This window comes from Neomonachus schauinslandi, chromosome 12 (assembly GCF_002201575.2).
Source record: "Neomonachus schauinslandi chromosome 12, ASM220157v2, whole genome shotgun sequence".
NCBI lineage: Eukaryota > Metazoa > Chordata > Mammalia > Carnivora > Phocidae > Neomonachus > Neomonachus schauinslandi.
The window spans coordinates 57,197,284-57,218,620 of NC_058414.1; the positions used below are offsets into that span (position 1 = coordinate 57,197,284).

At 37.7% G+C, this 21,337-nt stretch overlaps 1 protein-coding gene across 1 annotated transcript in view; it reads right to left on the reverse strand.

Moving 5' to 3' along the window:
- The window catches only part of SKAP2 (src kinase associated phosphoprotein 2), a 165,139-nt gene that overhangs the window by 33,229 nt on the left and 110,573 nt on the right, over positions 1–21,337 (reverse strand). Inside the window, exons 8-9 of the mRNA XM_021689607.1 lie at positions 20,488–20,551; positions 20,029–20,166 (exon numbers count right to left, since the gene is read on the reverse strand). Coding sequence (XP_021545282.1) covers positions 20,029–20,166; positions 20,488–20,551 — 202 coding nt within the window. The remainder of the gene's footprint in view (positions 1–20,028; positions 20,167–20,487; positions 20,552–21,337) is intronic.

Genomic DNA, 21,337 nt, shown 5'->3' on the forward strand with positions numbered 1-21,337 from the left:
TTGACATATATTTTTTTCTTAAACACTCTTCAATGACAAAATAACTTGGCTAACTCTGACAGCATAAAAAAAATGGCTCCCTTGAAAAATAGTGTACCCTGCTGAACAACAGAAGAGTCATGTTTGTAATGGCCACCGAAAGTGAAAAGCTTGGCATTTGCCCCCTCCATTTTTCTTTCCGTTGGAAGGCAGCTTACAAATGGAAAAATCATCTCCCATCACCTCTCCCTCTCAGAGGCTGAATATGATGAAGAAACAGAGGAAGGCCAAGCCCCCGAAGCAAGCAGAGCCGAGAACAGCTTCCGTCCTAGCCAGGAGCCTAAGAAGATTGATTAATCCTGAATGAGATAGCTATAGTTTCTCACCAGATTTGACTGCAGGAGGACATGAAAAATGCAGCAAATTAAAGCACTTTACATAATACAAAAGAATGGCACTCTTGAAATAAAAATTTCCATGTACCCAGGAGGGGCTGTGCATGGACTTTCAAAATTATGTTTTTATGGCAGTTTCAATTCTAAGTTAAGAGGTATTTTTTGACACACAGACACATTTATGATAAAACGTTACAGTGTCTAGAAAATGTAAGATCCTGTAGAATTAGTTTATTTCTGTAGAGAGGAGTTGCCAAAAGAAGCAAGACAGAAGCTGCAGGGGGAAGAAGGGGAGGGTAGGCACACACAGCTCATTGGACAGAGGTCTTGGGGTTCACTCCCGCAAAATAGTATCTGATGTTCTTTGAAGTATATAAGAATAAAAATTTGAGCTTAGAAAAAACAGCATACTTACAGAACTACTATAAAACCCAGCTATTCCACTTCTGGGTATTTATCCAAAGGATACAAAAACCCTAATTCAAAAAGTTACATGCACCCCGATGTTCACTGCAGCATTATTTACAATAGCCAAGATACGGAAACAACCCAAGTGTCCAAAGTATCCATGGATACATGAATGGGTAAGGAAGAGGTGTTCTATTTTTTACAACGGAATACTACTCAGCCACAAAAAAGAATAAAATCTTGCATTTGCCACAACATGGATGGACCTTGAAGGTATAATGTAAGTGAAATAAGTCACACAGGGAAAGACAAATGCCATATAATTTCACTTATATGTGGAATCTTTAAAAAAAAAAAACAAAAACGGGGGCGCCTGGGTGGCTCAGTTAAGCATCTGCCTTCGGCTCAGGTCATGATCCCGGGGTCCTGGGATCGAGTCCCACATCAGGCTCCCTACTCAGCGTGAAGTCTGCTTCTCCTCCCCCTACTGCTCCCTCTGCTTCTGCTCTCTCTCAAATAAATAAATAAAATCTTAAAAAAAAAAAAAAACGAACAAAGAAAATAAAACAAAACAAACTCATAGATACAGGGAACAGACTAGTGGTTACTGAGGGGAAGGAGGTCCACTATATCATGGTGGATGGTAACTAGACTTCTAGCGGTGATCACTTTGTACTGTGAATTTTAAAGCTGTACGCCTGAAGCTTATTACATAAGAAAAAAAAGGGGTGGGGGGTGAGGAGCCACACTTGCTCAGTTTTGGCTCCCTAAAGGGAGAAACTGAACTCTCGTTTGCAAAGTGTCTTTTACTTGGATTCCAGAAATAAGGCCAACATAAACAAAATGTCTGCTCTCATGTAAAAGGGCCAGGGTATTTTTAATGTACATGGCAGGCAAACCTGGTCATACTTTCTTAAGGTCTCACCCAACAGTGGCCCACAGTAACACATGGAGTAAACGTATCCGTTCTGGAAAGACAAATCCTTGCCTCCTCAGGGACCTCTAGTCTACACAGTGTCAGTGCTCTCAAACTAACCCCAGCTTATTTTCCAGTACGACAAAGCATTCTTGTTTTCCCGTCCCAGAATCACAACTGTGATTAAATATGACGTCTTACAAACTTTTCCTGGCATTTTAGTTAGAATAAAGGTTATGCTGTAATTGTGTATATTGAAATACAATTTAGGGTTTATTTCTACCTAATTAAATCATGCAATCAAACCTGTAAATTTAATGACATGTCCAACTCTAGTACTTATTTAAGGGTCATCCAATGTTTATTGTCCTTACTTAGAGCAAATCATGGATTTAAAGAGAATACATGAAATGACATATGAACTTTCCTGAACAGCCTAATTAGAGAATACTGTTAGCTACCTGAAGTGGTTTAACTGCATGACTTATTTACACCTACTCTAGCTAAAAAAAAAGAGTAGTTATCAACCAGCTACTCTGGAATTCAGATTATAAACAATTTTAGCCTCTATGATCCTTCTTAGCTTTAGAAAATAATTCCTGGATTAAAAAACTCAAAAAGAAAAATGATCTCAATATAGTTCACTTTCGTGAGGAAATATAATACACTACTTGGCGTGTGTCCACAGGAAAAGTCTGGCTCCCAGATGCTTCTTGCCAGCCCACAGTGGATTTCACGATGTTTAAACAACTGACAACATACACTCATAGCACTGATGACATAGTGACCAGAAATTCAGCAGGAGCCTGTCTCCTGGGTATTTTCATATACTGAAAAGTAGTATCAAAACAATACAAATCATAGACACACTTCACTAACCCAAAAGATTCAACACAATTCAGTTAGGCTTTTTTTAAGTAGATGTCACCAAAATTACATACAAATTTACTAGTAAAACTTCTTCTACTAGTACAAGAAACACAAACGTATCAATGTTTTTTATTGTATTAGTCTTCTTGAAAATGAAAAATACAAACTCTAGCTTGCTTCTTACATCAAAAATCCAACAGATGAACTGTTTCCACAGCTCATTCATTATAATCACACAATGTATATTAATATCCATGATCTCTGTAGCTGTTTCTATTAGCATAAACCAAATGAAATTCCCAATATTTTACCACTTCTGACCTCCAAAAACAATAAAATGGTAAGACCAAAAGGTAAAGTAAAGCCTCAAAATTCTATCACACCCAAGTGGTAGCCTAATTGCCTTAGATATATAAAATGTTCTTCATAACTGGAGTGCAAGTGTATCATTAAACTGGAATGATACACTTTCTAACCAGGAAGATTCTGAGTAAAATCTACTTCCTACTGGAGAACATTCAAGCATAAACAAAATACTGTTAATATTTAATATGAAATTGGCTGTCACAAATGTAGCCAACAGTGAAAAAGCCATGATACAAATAAAATTACTTTGTGTGATTTTTCCTATTTCCACATGACAAGTTTCTTGGAGATGATATTCTCTCTTAATAACAAACAACTTCTGTCACATAATGTTTATGCCACGTAAGTTTTGCAAATCAATAGTGCAAAAACTGGTTTGACTTTCTGGAATAGAAAATGATTGATCGGCACAGGGAATAAAATATGTTATTTAAATGAGAAGAACTTCATTTGATTGGAATGCCAACCCCATTTTTAAGATATAGTCTCATGTAACCACATTAACCTCATCTGACATGACCTCAAATACAAACACGTATTATTCTTCACTTATAAAACCAGAGCATACATTTGGATTTGGATGGGTCTCTATGTTGATACAACTTTTGAGTAATTCTTTGCATATACAAATGTCATTTTTTCTCTAAGTAGTAATCAGCAGCCATTTAAGATCTCTTCTGTCACAGATTTGACAAAAATTTTTTTCTTTATCAAGAAGCAATTAATAGAGTATAAAGCCCATCAGTACTCAGGAGAAAAATATTAGACACCTCACATCTGCCTAGTATATGCTCAAGTTTTTGTTTATTTGATTGAATTAAAGTATATGAATCAAGGACTTAAAATTAGGCTAAGTCTCTATGTTGTGTATTCGCAGTTACTAATTACTTATGACTAGGAATTCAGCCTCTAGCAATATGGTCAACCAAGCTGAGACAGACCTGTCTCTCCCCACTTGCTCAAAGGGGAATAATGACCATTTGCAGGGTGGGGTTGAGGCTGGAGTTTTACCATCTTCACAGATACAGGAGACATGGCCTTGGGCCCATGAGAAGCAGAGAGCTGGAAGTAAGACCCCCACAAACCCAGGGAAACCACAAGGAAGCTTTTTGTCTTTCTAGGGCTCTGGATGGTGGTGGTCAGAGGAGGAGGGGAAGGGTTTCCTGTGAGAAATCAAAACCCCAGGCCTGTACAATGTGAGATCCAAATTTATACTATCCTCAAGTGTGGTTTTCCCAAGCCAAGAAATTTAACATAAAAATTGTGAAACTCCTGGGGCTCTGGCAGAAGCAAATGCAAAAGCATTGCGCAGGACCATTTCCAGAACCCAGGGCACAGCACTCCTGCAGGGGCAGGGAGAAAACCTGATAAGCTCGCAGTACTTGGAGCGAGGAGAAGAGAGAGACACCCAAGTAAACAGGCAATTCCTGTGTGGCCAGCTCTAATAGAGGTCAACACAGAATGCTGTGGGACCACAAAGGGGAGCAAAGAATAAGGAAAAGTCCAAGGAAATGTTAAGTCTTTATTTTTCAGAGCACTGCTAAGCTAGAGATTCAAAACACAAGTTGCACTGGTCCCTTTGCTTTCGCCCAGTGAAGGATTGATCCCACGTGAATATTTTCTGGGGCTTTGGACCATCTGGTTTTTAATGTCTCGAGCAATGGGGTTTCTTCCACCATTTCCTTTGGAAAGTCTTTTTTTGTTGTTGTTGGGGCAAAAAAAAAAAAAGTTTGAATTTTAAAGGGCTTGGCAGTTGTTTTTAAAAGTCTTTTTCTTTCTTGTTAACTCTTTGTTAAATCCTTTCATGAATACAAATTCCCCTTCTCTCCCTGTGATGTGAATATGCTACCATCTGGCCTCTTCCAAATACACCCATAGTTACCCCACCTGAATGTTTTTTTGAAAGGGTCTTTCTTCATTTAATAAACTCCCTGACCTTGATCATTTCACTTTCATCTTCAGAATGCTCCTTAGGTGGGCATTCACAACCACATTTTGTTCACTGGGTATGATCCTTTCAGATATATCATCTACGGACAGACACTTGGCTTTGACCACTGTTTCTTATCAGTCTGTCTTCAGTCTCTGATTACCTTTCCAAACGATTTCTTACTGAATATTTTATATTGCTATTTAACAAACTCTGAGTTTTATAGGTGGGTACTGTTTCCCCAGTGCCTAGCACCGTGCTTGACATAGAACAGCTATCTAATAAATATTTGTTGCATGAATAATAATAATTTGTTGCACGTGACGCGGATGGAACTAGAGGGTATTATGCTAAGCGAAATAAATCAGTCAGAGAAAGACAAATACCATATGATTTCACTCATATGTGGAATTTAAGAAACAAAACAAATAATCATAGAGGAAAGAAAGAGAGGCAAACCAAGAAACAGACGCTTAACCACGGAACAAACTGAGGGTTGTCAGAGGGGAGGTGGGTGGGGAGATGGGTGAAATAGGTGATGGGGATGAAGACGTGTACTTGTTGTGATGAGCATCAGGTGTTCTATGGAGTTGTTGAATCACTATATTGTATATCTGAAACTAATATTACACTGTATGTTAACTAACTGGAATTTAAATAAAAACTTTAAAAAATCATTTGTTGCACGAATAATGAATAGTTGAACCTCACATAGAAGTTAGGCTTTTTTCTCTTTTCTCATTTCATTTTATGTTTCATTTCCTTCACTGCTCCTTTTCTGTTCATTTATTAGAATTTTAAATGATTATTTCACAATACCTTTAAATTAATGCTGGGCTCTCAAGAAATATTAAATAAACAGCTAGGCTCAAAAACTCACATATTTTCAAGTGTCTAGACATGTATATCTACATGTTTTAGGGTTACTGCCTCTTATAGTTATGCCTTAAGCAATATGTAGAGAGATTATATTTTATTATGAATATGAATGACCTTCACCTTGACCTGCCTAATCAAGCTAGGTTTCCAGGAAGAACTAAGATGTAAGGTGATTTCTGAAAGAAAACACAGGCTGACCAGGGAAGTGAAATGAGGTTATCTGGTATATGAGAGAGTCTAACAGGCAATGTAAAATCAGGAGCAGGACGTAAACAGTGGGCTGAGAAAAGGAGCTTGCTTAATTGAAGGAAAGGGTGTGGAGCGGAGAAGGGAAACAAAGGACTTAACATAAGCCATGGCTGGTACCAGGAGTGAGCAAACTGAATCTTGACTACAGCCTTCCTCTTTTCTAGATCCTCCAAGGACTCTTCCACACCCACCGAATCAAAGCAGTGGCTTGAGAGATAATTTTAAACACCTTCCCCAAGCGTCTATCTAATCACTGATTCTTAACCTTGGTTTCACTATCCCTTAAGCTGCTTATGCAACTTTCCATATCTGAGTTTATTTTTAAACATGAAGCTCATTATTTCCTTACTAGTTACATTAAATGCAGAGTTTTGTCCTTGCAGATGTCAGCTTTAAAAAATCATAGTTATGATCCTGTGCTCTTTAGACCTACTCTACCTGTGGTCTTTAATGAATGAGTGGGAGCAAAGGAGAATGTCATTTCCTGGGAAATGTCTTGCTTGAGATGACTAGCCTACCACAGGGAAATGGTAACTCAAGTTGTTCCTGTTGCTCACAGTAGATGATCTACCTTTAATGGTACAAAAGACTGATGATATTAGAGCTTTTCATCACTCAATGTATTATATTTCACAAATTTATTTATTTGAGACTATGCTCACTGGAATAGTAAGGTTAGATTTTAATGAGGTTTTGGGAGATCAGCCATACTTCAATATACCACTGATCGTACACTGGTTAGTATAATCATTCTTTCAGGATTCTGCAGTAATTGGTGTTATTAGGAAAAGAATCATCATGGAGGGGGAAAAAAAAGTTTCTCTTAACTAATAGCCCCCTCTACCTTATGACTATACTATTCAGATATTATTTATAGACTTCTTATGAGGAGGGCACTTGTCCAAGTATTATTTTAGGGAATACCAAGAAATAAAAGTTTTGATCCCTACCCTCAAGGAGCTTGTAAATATAATAAAGATATAAAGATCCATCCATTTGTTTGCTTGATAAATAATGACATGCAAAGTAATATAAGATTTCTAGAACAGTGGATAACAACATAAAAAAATGCCACAAAGCTGTGTGTGGTTCGTTTTCAAATGTATGGTACTACAGAAGTTAAGAGAAGCGGGGGTCACTTAATGCTGGGAAGGGCAGAAGAGGCTTTATGGGGAGATGGGATTTGATCCGAGCCTGAAACATCCGGAAAATCTGCTTAGAAACTGAACTAAAAGGAGAACATTCCATACAGATGGAAGTATCTGAACAAAAAGTAAGGTATGTCTAAGGGAGAATGAAGGGTAAGCCAGCTTGTTGAAACTGGAGAGTTGGTGGCAGTGGAATAGGGACTGGGCTGGAACGTGAGGCTTTAGTCAGCCCGTGGAGAAGCTCTGGGTACCAAAGTAAGGGGTAAGGGATTTGCCCTTTGGGAGGTGGAGAGCCAGTCAATGTTTTGTAGCAATAGAAGATAGGACTTATGAAACTTCTGATTTCTGTATTTCTTGAAAATATTTTCCCCATTAAATGAAAAATTAATCCGTTTAAAAGAAGGTTTTAAATTCTTTTATATAATGCTGTCTCCTAGCATCAGCTGATACATTCTTGATAAAAATGTTAATACCCAGAATGGTAGAGGACATGATATCACCATACTGTATTTAGTACTAAACCATACTACTATATTGTGTTAAGTATTATACCATTCTATATTTATAAAAATACTGTTGTGCCCCATAAATATACAGAATCTTCAAGGGAATTTTGTTTCTTTCTTTTTAAGATTTATTTATTTATTTTAGGGAGGGAGGGGCAGAGGGAGAGGGAGAGAAGAACTCAAATAGACTCCCCACTGAGCGTGGAGCCCTATATGGGGCAGGATCTCAGGATCCTGAGATCAGACCTGGGCAGAAACCAAGGGTCGGATGTTTAACCGACTGTGCCACCCAGGTGCCCCAAGGGCATTTTGTTTCTAATGGAAGAACCACAAAGGTTCTACCTAAGTGGGTTTAGAGAAAATACTATATTTATACCAAAACTATACAATGGTGTAATAAATATACAGAATCAATAAGAGTGTTTTCATTGTTTCTGATGGGTGAATATAAAGGTTCTACATGGGTGTGGAAAGGGAAAATATGGCCAAGGTGTAGAGTAATACTATTGGACTTTGGAATTGGTAAGAGTGTGATTTAGATAGGTTGATAGATATATTGACAGATCTACCTATACGTTTAGTTTTGTTTTTTCTATACTTAGATACTCATATATTTGTTTCTCTGATTAAATTATAGCATATTTGAAGACAGGGGCTATTTATTCATCATCTTAGCTTCCACTCTATATCTTGTGGCTAATGAGATTATATTAGAAAATATGGTAGATTTGATTGTGGACTGGGTGGATGGAAAAATGAAAAAAATCAACCAAAAGTTTTATCCATATGCTATTTGAGTAAATTTTTGTCTTTTAATTACTTTATTAATTCAACATATTGGTTTAGGACAAGGTACCTAATGCTATGTAGGTGATGAAGGCATGGATATGAAGCACAAGGCAGGAATAATGAATGTTCAAGAATTCAGTCTGTCTGAATAATGGGTCTGAGCAGTGGGAATGGGAATGGAAAGGTAAATGTAAGTCACATCATGGAAGGAGCTCGGACCTGGCCAGTGAGCTTGGACTTGATTCCCTAGGCAGTGAAGACCCATAAAAGTTAATGAGCAAGGGATTACTTTGACCATGTTATGTTTTAGGAAGATCAATCTGCTGGCAAATGTTGAATAGATTATTGGGTTGACTGGTGAGACAGACATACACACAGGAAGTGCTGAGAACTCTTAAGAGCTCCAATAATGACCCAGGTGAGGAATTACTGAAGCCTGAGCAGAGAGCTGGGGATGGATGATGCTTCACAGGCAGAATTGGTAGCAACTGGAAACTGACTGGATTAGGGGAGTGGAGATCAAGGAAGGAATCAAGGATGGTTTTGAGTTTTAATTTTTAAAACCTGCATGACTATTAATGCTGTTCACAGAAATAGAGAAGAAAGGAGGAAGAGCAGTATTAGTAAGTCGGATGCTGAATTTGATCTTAGGTACAAGTTTGACATGATGGCCAAAAGTCACTTGAAATATGAGGCCAAAGCTCAGAGGAGAGGTCAGATGTGAAGATGAGATTTGATTGGTATATTACCCTTTCTGGGGTCTTTTGTACATGTGTGTCAGTAAATGCTCACTTGATAGCTCAGGACATGTTTCTGTTGAGAGGCAGTATGGCTTTTGGCTAAGAGTCAGAATGCCTACATTCTAGTCCCAATTCCACCACTTAGTTTCCTTAACTATAATATAGAGATAGTAATAATACCTAGGCCATAAAATATTTCTACTTATTAAATGAGATTAATACTTAGGAAAATACCTGGCACATACTAAGTGTTAACCATTATTATAATTACCATACCACCTTTTAATTCTTTCGATGAACTAGCTACTCAGTGAAGACATTTTACTTTGCTCTAAATGTTCAGATGTTAGTCTAGATGTTTTACTTTGCCTGCATTTTCAATCCCATTCTAACCTCTCTCTGAGTGGCTACCAGTGGCCCACCTTTCTGGTTCTTTCTGGTGCTGGTTCTCTTGGGGTCTTTGCACCTGTTCCCAGTGCCTAGAAAGTGCGTTGTTTGCCTTTTTGCTTTTACCAGTTTTATCCAAGAGGTTTCGGTTTAAATGTCACCTCTTCCTTAACCACAGACTGTAAAACAGTTGCTCCTTTCACACCTTCCCCTCATCTTCGTAGCACTTAACGACAATCCGTAATTATCTTAATGGAGACAAAGTCTGCTTTTTTTTTAATGCCTAAACCCCCAACAGCTAGAACAGAACCTGGTATGTAATGGGCTTTCAATAAATATTTGTTGAATCTATTAATTGAATGCATTATAAGAAGAATGTATAACGAGAGGACAAAGTACAAATAGCAAAAAGCTCCACTATTAAGGAAATACTGGATAAATAGAAAAATAATTTGAAACAATCAGCAAGCATCAGGAAATGAGGCAATCTAAAAACAGTGCTGAGATGCTTATTTATAAATATTACCTATAACAAGAAAACGAGATGGCAAAAGCCAGAGGAGGAGACAGTTTCAAGAAGAATACAAATTGAGGGTTTCAGAGGGGAGGGGGTTTGGGGGATGGGGTAACCCGGTGATGGGTATTAAGGAGGGCACATGTTGTGATGAGCACTGGGTGTTATATGCAACTAAAGAATCATTGAACATTACATCATAAATTAATGATGTACTATACAGTGGCTAACTGAACATAATAAAAAAAAATAATTTAAAAATTAAAAAAAAAAAAGGGAATATAAAGTCAAATTGCCAGGGGTTAAAGAGTAAGCAGGTGAAGAAACAATGGCTCTCCCATGCATCTTTATGCTAAAGAGAAGCAGAATTAGGTTGTACCTTCTTGCAGCAGGATCAGGAATATGGAAAGAGGCCCAGGCAAGAAGCCGAGAAGTTTGGGACCTGGTTCCAAAGAGAGCTCAAAATGCCACTCTGCATCTGACTTTCCTTATTTGTCTATGAGAAAAATTGCCCGCCCCATCTCAACTCCTGTAATAAGAAACAAAGGGGCTAAGAGAGACATAAGTATAAGGAGTTGCTATTTCTTTGTAGAAATTCTAATGAAGTTCTAATAAAGAGGGACAAATCTATAGAAGAATGGCTTACTTGAAACAAAATCAAAGTAAAATTTCACTTGAGTTTAGGTTAGACTGGATTTTTCCCCACTTTGTTAAAGGCTTGCATTTACTCAACTGTAGCACTTGCCGAGGCCGGATATGAAGAGTGCTTATATCTATCACTGACGTTTTGTTGAACTTGTCCATTCTTATTAATCATTGCTTTAAAGTAAGCAACTGGGTACTCTTAGGAAGTTGATATTCCCAGCTGGCCTATCTGCAAAAATAGCGAAGCCTTGATGATCTCTTGCTGCAGTCTGTCTCTACGGATATGTGTGTTCATGTGGGTATATGGATGTAGGTATATTTTTTTTCTGGGACTTAACGAGGTAAATACATTTTTGTGAAGCTACTACAAACTTTATCATATTCTATCTTCTGAAAGCATGGAGGAATTAAAAACAAAAGCAGCCTCTTATCTGTTTATATTCTACTTGGGAAGTAAATCATATCTGCGGAATGAAGATTCCAGTTAAAAAGGCTGATAAAAGGTGATTAGAAGCTCTATCTTGAAACTAATTCTCGAGATTTCTTGGTGCTAAAAGATAAAGTACTCAGTTACGTACAGATACAAAACCTACAATGTGAATATTTCACCTTCTGGCACAGTTTTAGAATTCTGCATCTAAGGTTCACAGAAAAATCTTTGGGGCGCCTGGGTGCTCGGTCAGTTAAGTGTCTGCCTTCGGCTCAGGTCATGATCCCAGGGTCCTGGGATCAAGCCCGAGGTAGTGTCAGGCTCCCTGCTCAGAGGGGAGCCTTCTTCTCCCTCTCCCTCTGCCCCTCACCCCCTGATGCTCTCTCTCTCATTCTCTCTCAAATATATAAATAAAATCTTTAAAAAAAATTCTTAATGGCCGAGGCCCATGAGTGTGATTTTTCTTCTTGCTTTATAAATGTCAGCATTTTAGTCTGACGAGAGTGGCTGACATTTGCATAAATTCTGGTTCAAATTTTTTAAAATTCTGATTCTCATAATGATTATATTATATTCTAGGCTATCCTAATAATTATTCTAATGGTTCCCTAGGCAATGTAAAAATAAATATGTGTGTCCAAAAATTTAGAATTTGGTGGCTAAATGATTTAAATCATCAATAATTTATAATGAATCTGTTTTTTTAAAAAAGAAATCTGATCTTTTTCCATAGGGTCCTTATCACTTGTTAGAACTTCCTCTCCTTCTTTGTCTCTTTAATCATTTCATTTATTTTATAGTCTTTTTCCGTCTTCTTTAATAGTTCTCTCATCTCCAGTTCGTTAGGGATTCTCTCATTTGTTTTACTCACCACCATATCCCTCTAACTAGAGTTTAAGACCCATGCCACAAGTTTTTATTTGTACTCTTTTCATTGTCTTTCAGAACTATATATTTTGTGATTTTCATTGTGATTTCCTCTTCTAATTCATGAGCTATTCAGAAATTTATTTTTCAGCCTCCAAACACAGGGGCTTGGGTATTTTTAACTACCTTTCTAGTATTGGTTTCTAATTAAATTTCATTGCAGTTAAAGGACACAGTCTGTATGATATAGATTCATAGAAATTTGTTGAGATTTTGTGAACTTATATATGGCCAATTTCCATAAATAGTCTATATGTACTGAATGTCTTTTTAGATAGATTAGATTGTTCATCAATTCTTTTTGGTTCAAATCTTTCATACACTTACTAATTTTTTACCTCCTTGGTCTACCAGTTTCTAAAAGTGGTATGTTAAAAATCTCCCACTATAATTGAAGATACGTCAAATTTGTCTTAATAAGTTTTTGCTTTACAGATTTCAAGGTTATGCAGTTAGCTGCATTTAAGCTTTATCTTTTTTTACTATTATTATGTAGTATCATTCTTACTAGTCTTACTATTGCTTTATGTAATAGTCTCACTATTGCTTTATGCCTTAAATTTTACATTGTCTAGTGTTAACATAGATAGTAGCTTTGTTTGCACAGGATTGCCAGGTTTATTTATTTCCATTCCCTTACTTGGAAAATTTCTATGTGGTTTTGTTTCAGAAACAGCTCCTCTAAGAAGATTGCTGCTAGATTAAAAAAAAAATCCAACGAGGATTTTGACTGGGTGGTACTCTCGGTTAAGCGTCCGACTCTTGATTTCGGCTCAGGTCATGATCTCAGGGTCGTGGGACTGAGCCCTGGGCCAGCTTCTGCGCTCAGTGGGGAGTCTGTTTGAGATTCTCTCTCTCCCTCTCCCTCTGCCTCTCCCCCACCAAAAAAAAATCTTTTAAAAAAAATCCAATGTGATAATTTGTCTTTTACTAGATTGAATTAATCAAGTTCTATTTATTGTAATTACTTTTACATTTGGGCTTATTTTTACCATATTGTCTCTTTGCTCCTTGTTCTTTTTTTCCTGCCTTCTTTTGGATTTAAAATTTTTTTCTGTGATCACCTTTTATGTCCCTTCGGCTACTTTGGGAATCTCAAGATTGCATTCCTATTTATTTAGTACTCACTTGGAAATTTATCATGCATTTCCTAACAAAGACCACACTTCTCAGTATTTCTCTCCTCTCTCCTCCTGAACAACACTTAGCCTGCTTTCACTCCCTGCCCCTCTTGCCCCAGCTAAATTTTTTAATTGTTAGCTAACTTTGGTTTTACTTTTTTAAATTAAAAGAAAAGGCTCATATAAAAGTAATCCGTATGTTGGCTAACTGAACATAACAATAAAAATAAAGTAATCCATAGTTAACGTCGCTGACGTATTTTACCTACGTCTATGTCCATTCTTGTTTCTTACATCGCCACTTCCCCTGTATTCACTTTTCTTTTGGCTAAAGTACCGAGTGAGGTGCAGAATGTATGTTTGCCTCCAAAGCCCTTACTCTCTATCACCACAAATTAAGTGGCCACAGATATAAAGGCATTCAGTGTGTGCAGGGCAGGGGCAGAGCCCGAAGAGAAGAGGAAGCTGGAGAGGAAGAGGGCAAGTGGAGGACGGCTTGAGAGGCGTCACAATAGTGCTGACATGATCCCCAGGAAGACCGCATTCCTCTATCAGGAAAGCCAATACAACAAACTCATGCGACGTGAAAAGGGCGTATATACACAGGACACAAATAGGCACAGGAGATCGAGGGTGCAGTAGTGAGTCAAGGCTTGGGCCGGAAGGGGAAGGAGCAACCACACCCATTTAGGGCCCAGGTAGGAAGGGCAGCGGCTTCCGGGCACCTAGGTACAACGCCTAACACAGAACAGGTGCTCAAGAATATTTATGGAAGGGAAGAAATGAAAGCAAGGAAGAAAACAGAGAATGGCAATGGAAAAGGGAAAGGAGGAAAATAAAAGAATCAATAAAGAAAGAAAGTAATAGTGCGAAGAAAGTAAAAAGGAAATGAAAGAGTAGAAGCAAGTAAATGAAATGAAGGTTCTTATTTTTAAAATGTTAAAATGTTATATGCATTTGTACATTTGTAAATGGGCCAAAAAAAAGACAACAGATTCATATCAAACTGTTCACATTTACGTAGAATAGAGGGTGAGTAACTTGTACTTTCTTTTGTGCACATCAGCAGTATTTAAGGTTTTTCCAGTGAGCGTGTACTGTTTGAAAATAAAGATTTACAAGTTAAAACTCAGCAACAGCAAAAAGGAAATGGCCAGAGCATAAGGAAGCAGCACCCCGCGTGGCTTGTCGGGAAGCACACTCAGGTGAGCCATCCTCCCTCTGCCTCATGGGGCTGCCTCAGCACCTCCCTGCCCACCTCCAGGGACAGACAGCCTTCCCACCATCTCAAGCCCATGAAGCTCTGCAAAGTCCAAGCCCAAGAAGGGAGAAAGGAGAGAAGTCCCAGAGGTGTCAAAATTCAGGTGGCCCTGGAATTGCTGGAGACTACATTCTCCCCAGCTCCCTGACTCCCTTTCCGAAGATCCAAACCCTCACCCACTGGTCTCACTTCGGCCGCGGCAGAGCAACCTCATCAGAATATTAGAAGCCATGTCTCTGTACAAGGAAGACACACACATACAGTAGCAAAAAAGACTCTTCCTTCACAGAGTGTGTTCACACAAATAGAGGAAGTGCTTCTTTCCTTTCTCCTCTTTCGTGGTTTTCTCATTCCTCTAAGACTGACAGAAGTTCAACCCCTTGAAGGAAAGAGTGACAGGCAAGTCCGGCCCGTCCCTTATGACCCAGAACCACTGAACGTAATCCTAGTTTTATCTATGTAAGGAAGCCTTTGTTTTGTCCACAAAAATAAACTCATATATGGAGCATGGGTATGGGTTTTTATCACTCCAGAGATATGGTTATAAACCAAAAGCTGTCTATTACATTCCTGTGCAGGGTTTTTCATCCTCACCACTATTGACATGTGGGGTCAGATAGTTCTCTGTTGTGGGGGCTGTCCTGTGCACTATAGGATGTTTAGCAGCATCCCTGGCCTCTACCCACCTGATGCTGGTAACACATATACAACCCAGTTGTGGCGACCAAAATGCCTCCGAACACTAAATCGTTAAATGTACCCTGAGGGCCAAAATCTCTGATGGTTGAGAACCACTGATTTGGCTCCAAGTTGCAAAAACGGGTTAGTCTATCTTTCTACCGACAGACATATGTTTTTTGCATGCACACAGGTATTTTGGGTTTTAATATGTGTCAAACCATCTCTTGGAATGAATTTATTTGCAATGCCAATGATAGAGAAAAGCTGCATGACAGGCACAACTGTATTCCAAAGCTTCATGCCGTATTACGCAACAGACAACATAAACAATATTAAAATCACATTTATATTCAGCAAAGATAAAAATATAAACAATTAGATGTGCACAGGGACCCTAATTTATAGCTATTTCCCTTATTTTCTAGAGCTTCAGATAACCCTCTTAGCAGAGTTCAGAGCTGAAACCACCCCAAAATTGACTCTAATCTAGTTATCTATTTGGGGAAAAATACTTATCATATCATGTATTAGGATACTGTATCACCACATTTAATAACTTTACAATTCAGTACCACGGTTTAAGAGAAAAGGATGCCAGGAGGCTGCCTGGACTAACAATGTTAAAATGCTGAATATATGTGGTTCTGTGAAAGTCAGCTGGCATCTTTCCACTGCATTCCAAAGAAGGAATGAGAAAAATTCTTTGGTGAAACCAGGACCAACCATCACTTACAATGATGTTAATACCAGAGACTCCAGAGCCCCCTGTAATCTTGGTATTAACTTGGTACTATGAGTGATAATAATTCAGTAGGAAAATAAAGCTAAAATGTATTTTGAGGGGGTTTGTGACCACTCACTGATTAAGTTAGCATTCATATACACTTGCCGGAGACTGCTCAAAATTTAAGGAATGGAATGCTGTTCTTTTCTACGTATACATAATAGTTTTCATCGAAAAAAATTTACAGCTGCATTTTACTTTATATTCCATTTTCGATAGAGACAGTTGGAATGAATACATTTAAAATGTATTTGAATCACCAAAGGATAAAAACATCCTTTGTTTCTGGCTCAGAATAGTTCAATCTGTCATTATGGAAAAAAAAAAATGAATTAACACTTAAAAAATAGGTTAATGGAATTAGAAATTTGTCTTCCTGTTTTATTTTGCCCTCTCTCTTCCAGTCCACTTGGCAGAAGAATTTCAAATGCAATTCCCCTGAAAGCTAGAGATTTAAGGGGCTGACGGGCAGTTACTACTACTCTTGTTACGGGGCCGATTCTATTCAGTCTATCTCTTTAAAAAGTCTTATTGTTGTTGTTGCTGCACAATTTCCTGACTTTGGGGCGGGGGGGGGGGGGGAATCAAGTGACGTGGTAACTAGAAGAGCAAGCTGGGCTGATTTCTGCAGCCATTCCCCAAGGACTGCTCTCCTCTTTCAAGATTCAAAAATCAAACAAAACCGTTCTTCTGTATTTCTAACGAAAAAACGAGCACCGACTTCTGAAATTTGTGCAAAGCTGAATGAACTCATGACTGTTATGAAACCGTCTAACACACTTTGATCAACATACAAGTCGTGCCAACACAAATATGCCACAGTAATATCACCGTGTGAGCAAACCTGAGTGGCCCAGGCGAGGAGATGCCAAGACATAAAAGATGTCAAAGCATTAGTGTATTTGAAGAAAAGCCAGACGCCTTTCCTACTCCCCAGAAATGGCCCTCTTTCCACTCTTTGGTACATATGCATAAATCCCCTACGCACAAAGAATGTATTCTTATTCTTTGGCGAAGCTACTTAAAAATTAATGAACAAGAAATTAAAGAGAAGCTGCTGTAATCAAGTTCGAAGACCCTCACTGAAAAACAATCACAATGAGACCATTCACACTCCCAGAGAATTCAACGTTTCAAGGGATATTTCGCAATACGATTTTTTAAGCAACGTTTTCTTCTTGTTATTAAGACTTAAACACATTCAGGTTTATTTACATTCAAAAATATATACTCATTAGGGTAAGAGCTTTACTTTCTCAGAAAAAGAACTCTGTGACGTTGAATACTTAGATTTTCCTTCAAACACATTTGTATGCTCCATCTTTCAACTAAGAGGCTTAGTTTTCAACTATATAGAATGGACAGAAAATTGTGGTGAAATGGTAGTATTAATTCATTCTTGGAATTTAACCAGTCAGACCTCAGAGATATGTCCTTCTTTGTACAGAACTGGAAAAATAGCAACAGTTTGTGAATGTGTTCACTGCTCTTCCACTGTCCTCCCCTCCTCTCAAAATTGTACTCATATCTCACAGAAGTGAAAGCAACTCCCTCCATGCTCATCCTGAGTGAGAGATCCTTTTTTAAAGGAAGAAAAGCGACTTCCTAGTTTTAGATATTTCGTCAAACAAAACCTCAACAAACTCTGAGAGACAGCTTGAGGACTTTCACTAAGAAAAATCCCCTCTGTAGCAGCTGGCTCAGACTCGACAGACTTGAGCTGTGCAGATGTTGAAGCGGTTCTCGGGTACACTGGGGAAGAAAGAAGAAGGAGACATTCCACAGCTGCCTAGCCCAGCTTTCTTCCCAGGGGCACAGTTGCAGGCTCTATCAAGCTCCATGACTTTGTACAGCAACTGGGATCCCAGGCAAGGGCAAGGAATCCCAGAGCAGCTTAGATTTCTTCCAGTACCTCAGCAAGAAGTAAGACCACTTAAAGAGTAACCAGTTATTTCCAACAATTATGTGGCCCCAGGCCAAAAAAAAAGGGATGAAGTAGAACATCTGTAGTGAGGGAAAAGAAAAGATGTTTCATATTTTTAAGATTTCAAGCTACTTAAAGGAGATCTTCCCTGGACCTTTGTTAGGAAGAGGACTACAAATATTCAATCTTCACTCCTGACTGATAGTTTTCTGGAGGGTGGGGGGCGGAGTGGCGGATAGGGGATGGTCCAGTTGAAGAAACACAGAACTTAACAAGCAGTCAATTCAACAATTATAATGTAACCCATTCACTGCAGGGTTTTAAAGGAATAAAAGGTGTATGACAATAATACGTTCAAAGGTACCACTTTCCTCCGTTTTACATCGGTATACATTCTCGCAAGCCCTTTTGAACATTTTTAAAAATGAAATAAATGTGTTAATGATAGGGTGTGACTAAAAACAAGCGGTCAGAAAATATTCTTCCCAACTTGAGGATAACTAATACTATGGCAGATGCCATTTCCCTAGGATCAATCAGAAAGGAAGGGGCTATAAACATATAGTTCCACTAAAATAATAAAAAGGTACAGATTACTATTCCCCACAAAATTATGCTTTTAGACTAATCATCTCTAGGGTAGTGAAAACCAGTATGTAGATGCATATGTGAGTACTTTTTGTAGTACTTGAATTTATTATACCATTACAATCATTAATTCTTACTTGATCAGAAAACCATTCTTATAGTTTCATATAAGCACTTGCAAGAATTTACTGGATACAATAATGATGATGTTACAACTTATTGTGGGCTTGTCATGATTCAAGCAGTGTGCTGAGAGCTCATTCCCCCACCATGATATTATCCCCATTTTACTGACTGAAAAAAAAAAAGAATTCTAATAGATGAAAATGAAGAATTACAGATGAAGGAAAAGACAACTTTTAAGGTCACTGAGCTGGTAAATGGGACAGCCAGAATTTAAACTTTATGACTCTAAAATCCACGTGCTAGTTATTACTATGCTTTACTGACTTCACTGAAAATGATATTTGTATGTTAATTTGGAACATTTTGAGTATTTTTGAAATCAATTTTAAAGGTTTATGCTATGTTGTTAAATCATCCTATTCAGTGGCCCCTGCGTGGCTCAGTCAGTTCAGTGTCTGCCTTCGGCTTGAGTATGATCCTGGAGTCCTAGGATCAAGCCCTGCATCAGGCCCCCTTGCTCAGTGAGGAGTCTGCTTCTCCCTCTGCCCCTCACCCTGTTCGTGCTCTCTCTGTCTCTCAAATAAATAAATAAAATCTTTTAAAAAATCATTCTATTCAGAGAAAAACAACTTCTCTGCATGAGATGTTGGTTAAATCTCACATTGCTCATAATCCCTTTTTCTTCTGTAACTACTGATTTTTTAATAGACAGAAAAAAAGTTCATTTCAACCTATAGTATTAGTAAGGCAATGATTCCCTGAATGTGTTCATATTCTAGGTATCCTAAGTTCGTGATACCTATTCTGTTTTAGCTTGACCCTCAAAAATACAAGTCAAATAGCCAGTAGACAATTAATTTTATGTTATGTAACAGATACTGAGGCATATAAACACTAAACAATGCCTAAAAATGTAGAATAAGAAAACTTATTCATATTGATGATAAAATATCAAGTGAGAAAACTTCAAGCCTCAAAAGGCCTTTGTTTATAGTGCAACAATATTTCTCCAAGACAATGCAATACACCACAGCAAAGAGGAATATATGAGGCAGAAGTTGTTGACATATGGGGTGTGCACAGAACTTCTGGTTAATGAAAGTTCCAAGATATATAAATAAAAAATGATGTGTGAGTTGGTGGAAAAAACTGTAAGGCAAGTCAATTTTTTAATTAAAAAATTATGTAGCATAAACAATGCTAATGAGCCAAAAGTCCCATGAGATTAGGACTGTATCTGCTCCATTTTAACATTCCACTCACTTTTCATAAGTGTACATCCACTCACTTGAAATACCTCAAGCAGAACCCTTTTCATAAAATAGAGTTTTGAGGATTTTCTTTGTCCTTGTTTTTAATAGCTCACCATTTCCACTCAAGTTGTCAACTTGATGATATATGACATTAGGGGGGGGCGGGGAAAAAGCCCTAAAAATCCTTAAATGAATCACCAGATGATAAATACCTGGAAGTTCTTCATAAATTTCATCATCAGTTGGTTGGCTGCTTGCTGGTAGGCTGCTGGTTGGTAGAGGATGGTCAACATCATCATATAATTCTCCTCTTTCATCATCATCTTCAGGAATAACATCAGATCCCATGTCTGAAAAATATGTTGCACGAGGCAAATTTTTTGAGAATGCAAAAGAGGTTTTCAAAACCCTATTTTCTAAACAAATGCAGCCCAATAGAGTCATTTTCAAAAACTGATTATTACATAAATATGTGAATTGCAAAGTTGCCAGTTGGTACTTACAGAAAAAACACTTTTATAAATCTGAAGTGAACAGTCTATATTAGTAACGACCACGTTCCCTTGGTCATTCTCATAGGAGTCAATAATCTTTCGTGCATGCAAATCCAAATTCGTTCAGTTCTTCAATATTTAAAGACTGCAATGACTAGTTCAGTTGATTGCTCTTACCTTGTAATACAAATTTCAGCTGCTGTACCCATTCTTCGGCATCTTTGGGAGAAGCTGCTGTGAACTAACAAAAAAATAAACAATAATAAGAAAATTCACCACAGTGGAAACGAGAGGTATGTCGCATTCTTATCACTTCTTTAAGACCATTAGTAATTCTTTTCATGTCTAGTACTACTTTTCTTGCAAGGATGCTTCTTATAATGTACAGTTAATTTTGACAAATTTACGTAATTGAAGCAGAGGATGATGGATTTGAAACTCTGATCAGGAGCTGGCAGCTGTGCAGGAAAAAAAGCTGCTTCTCTTCATCAATGTCAAAGACAGAACTGATGAACAAAATTTGCCCTTGACAATTAGAAGACACCCATGAATTTCTTCAGACTGCCGGGTACAGTCTTCTTAAAAATGTTCTTGTCAGATTCCAACACACTACCTGACAACTTAATTAACTGGCTTTCAACTGCAATCTCAGATATTTAAAACTTATTAAACATACATTCCATATCGATGCGAGCTGATAGCTCCTGAATCACAGAGCTGATATGTGCCTTTACCTTCATTTTCTCCCACAACCCTAAGCAAGACAATATACATAAACATGCTGATATTTTTCTTTTGATAATTTTACTCTTTCTGCTATGTAATTCTTTTAAGAAATCACGCAGTGCTATTAAAATAGATATAAAACGCAACACGTGAAGTAGCTGATAATTTACATATTCGCTTGTTCCCTTTCAAGAGAAGATATCACAACTAATCTGAAATTTTTTTAAAAAAATGTGTTTCTTCTTATATGAACGTTCACTGTATAAAAATCAGTATCTTTTATTATTATTAAACATGTCAG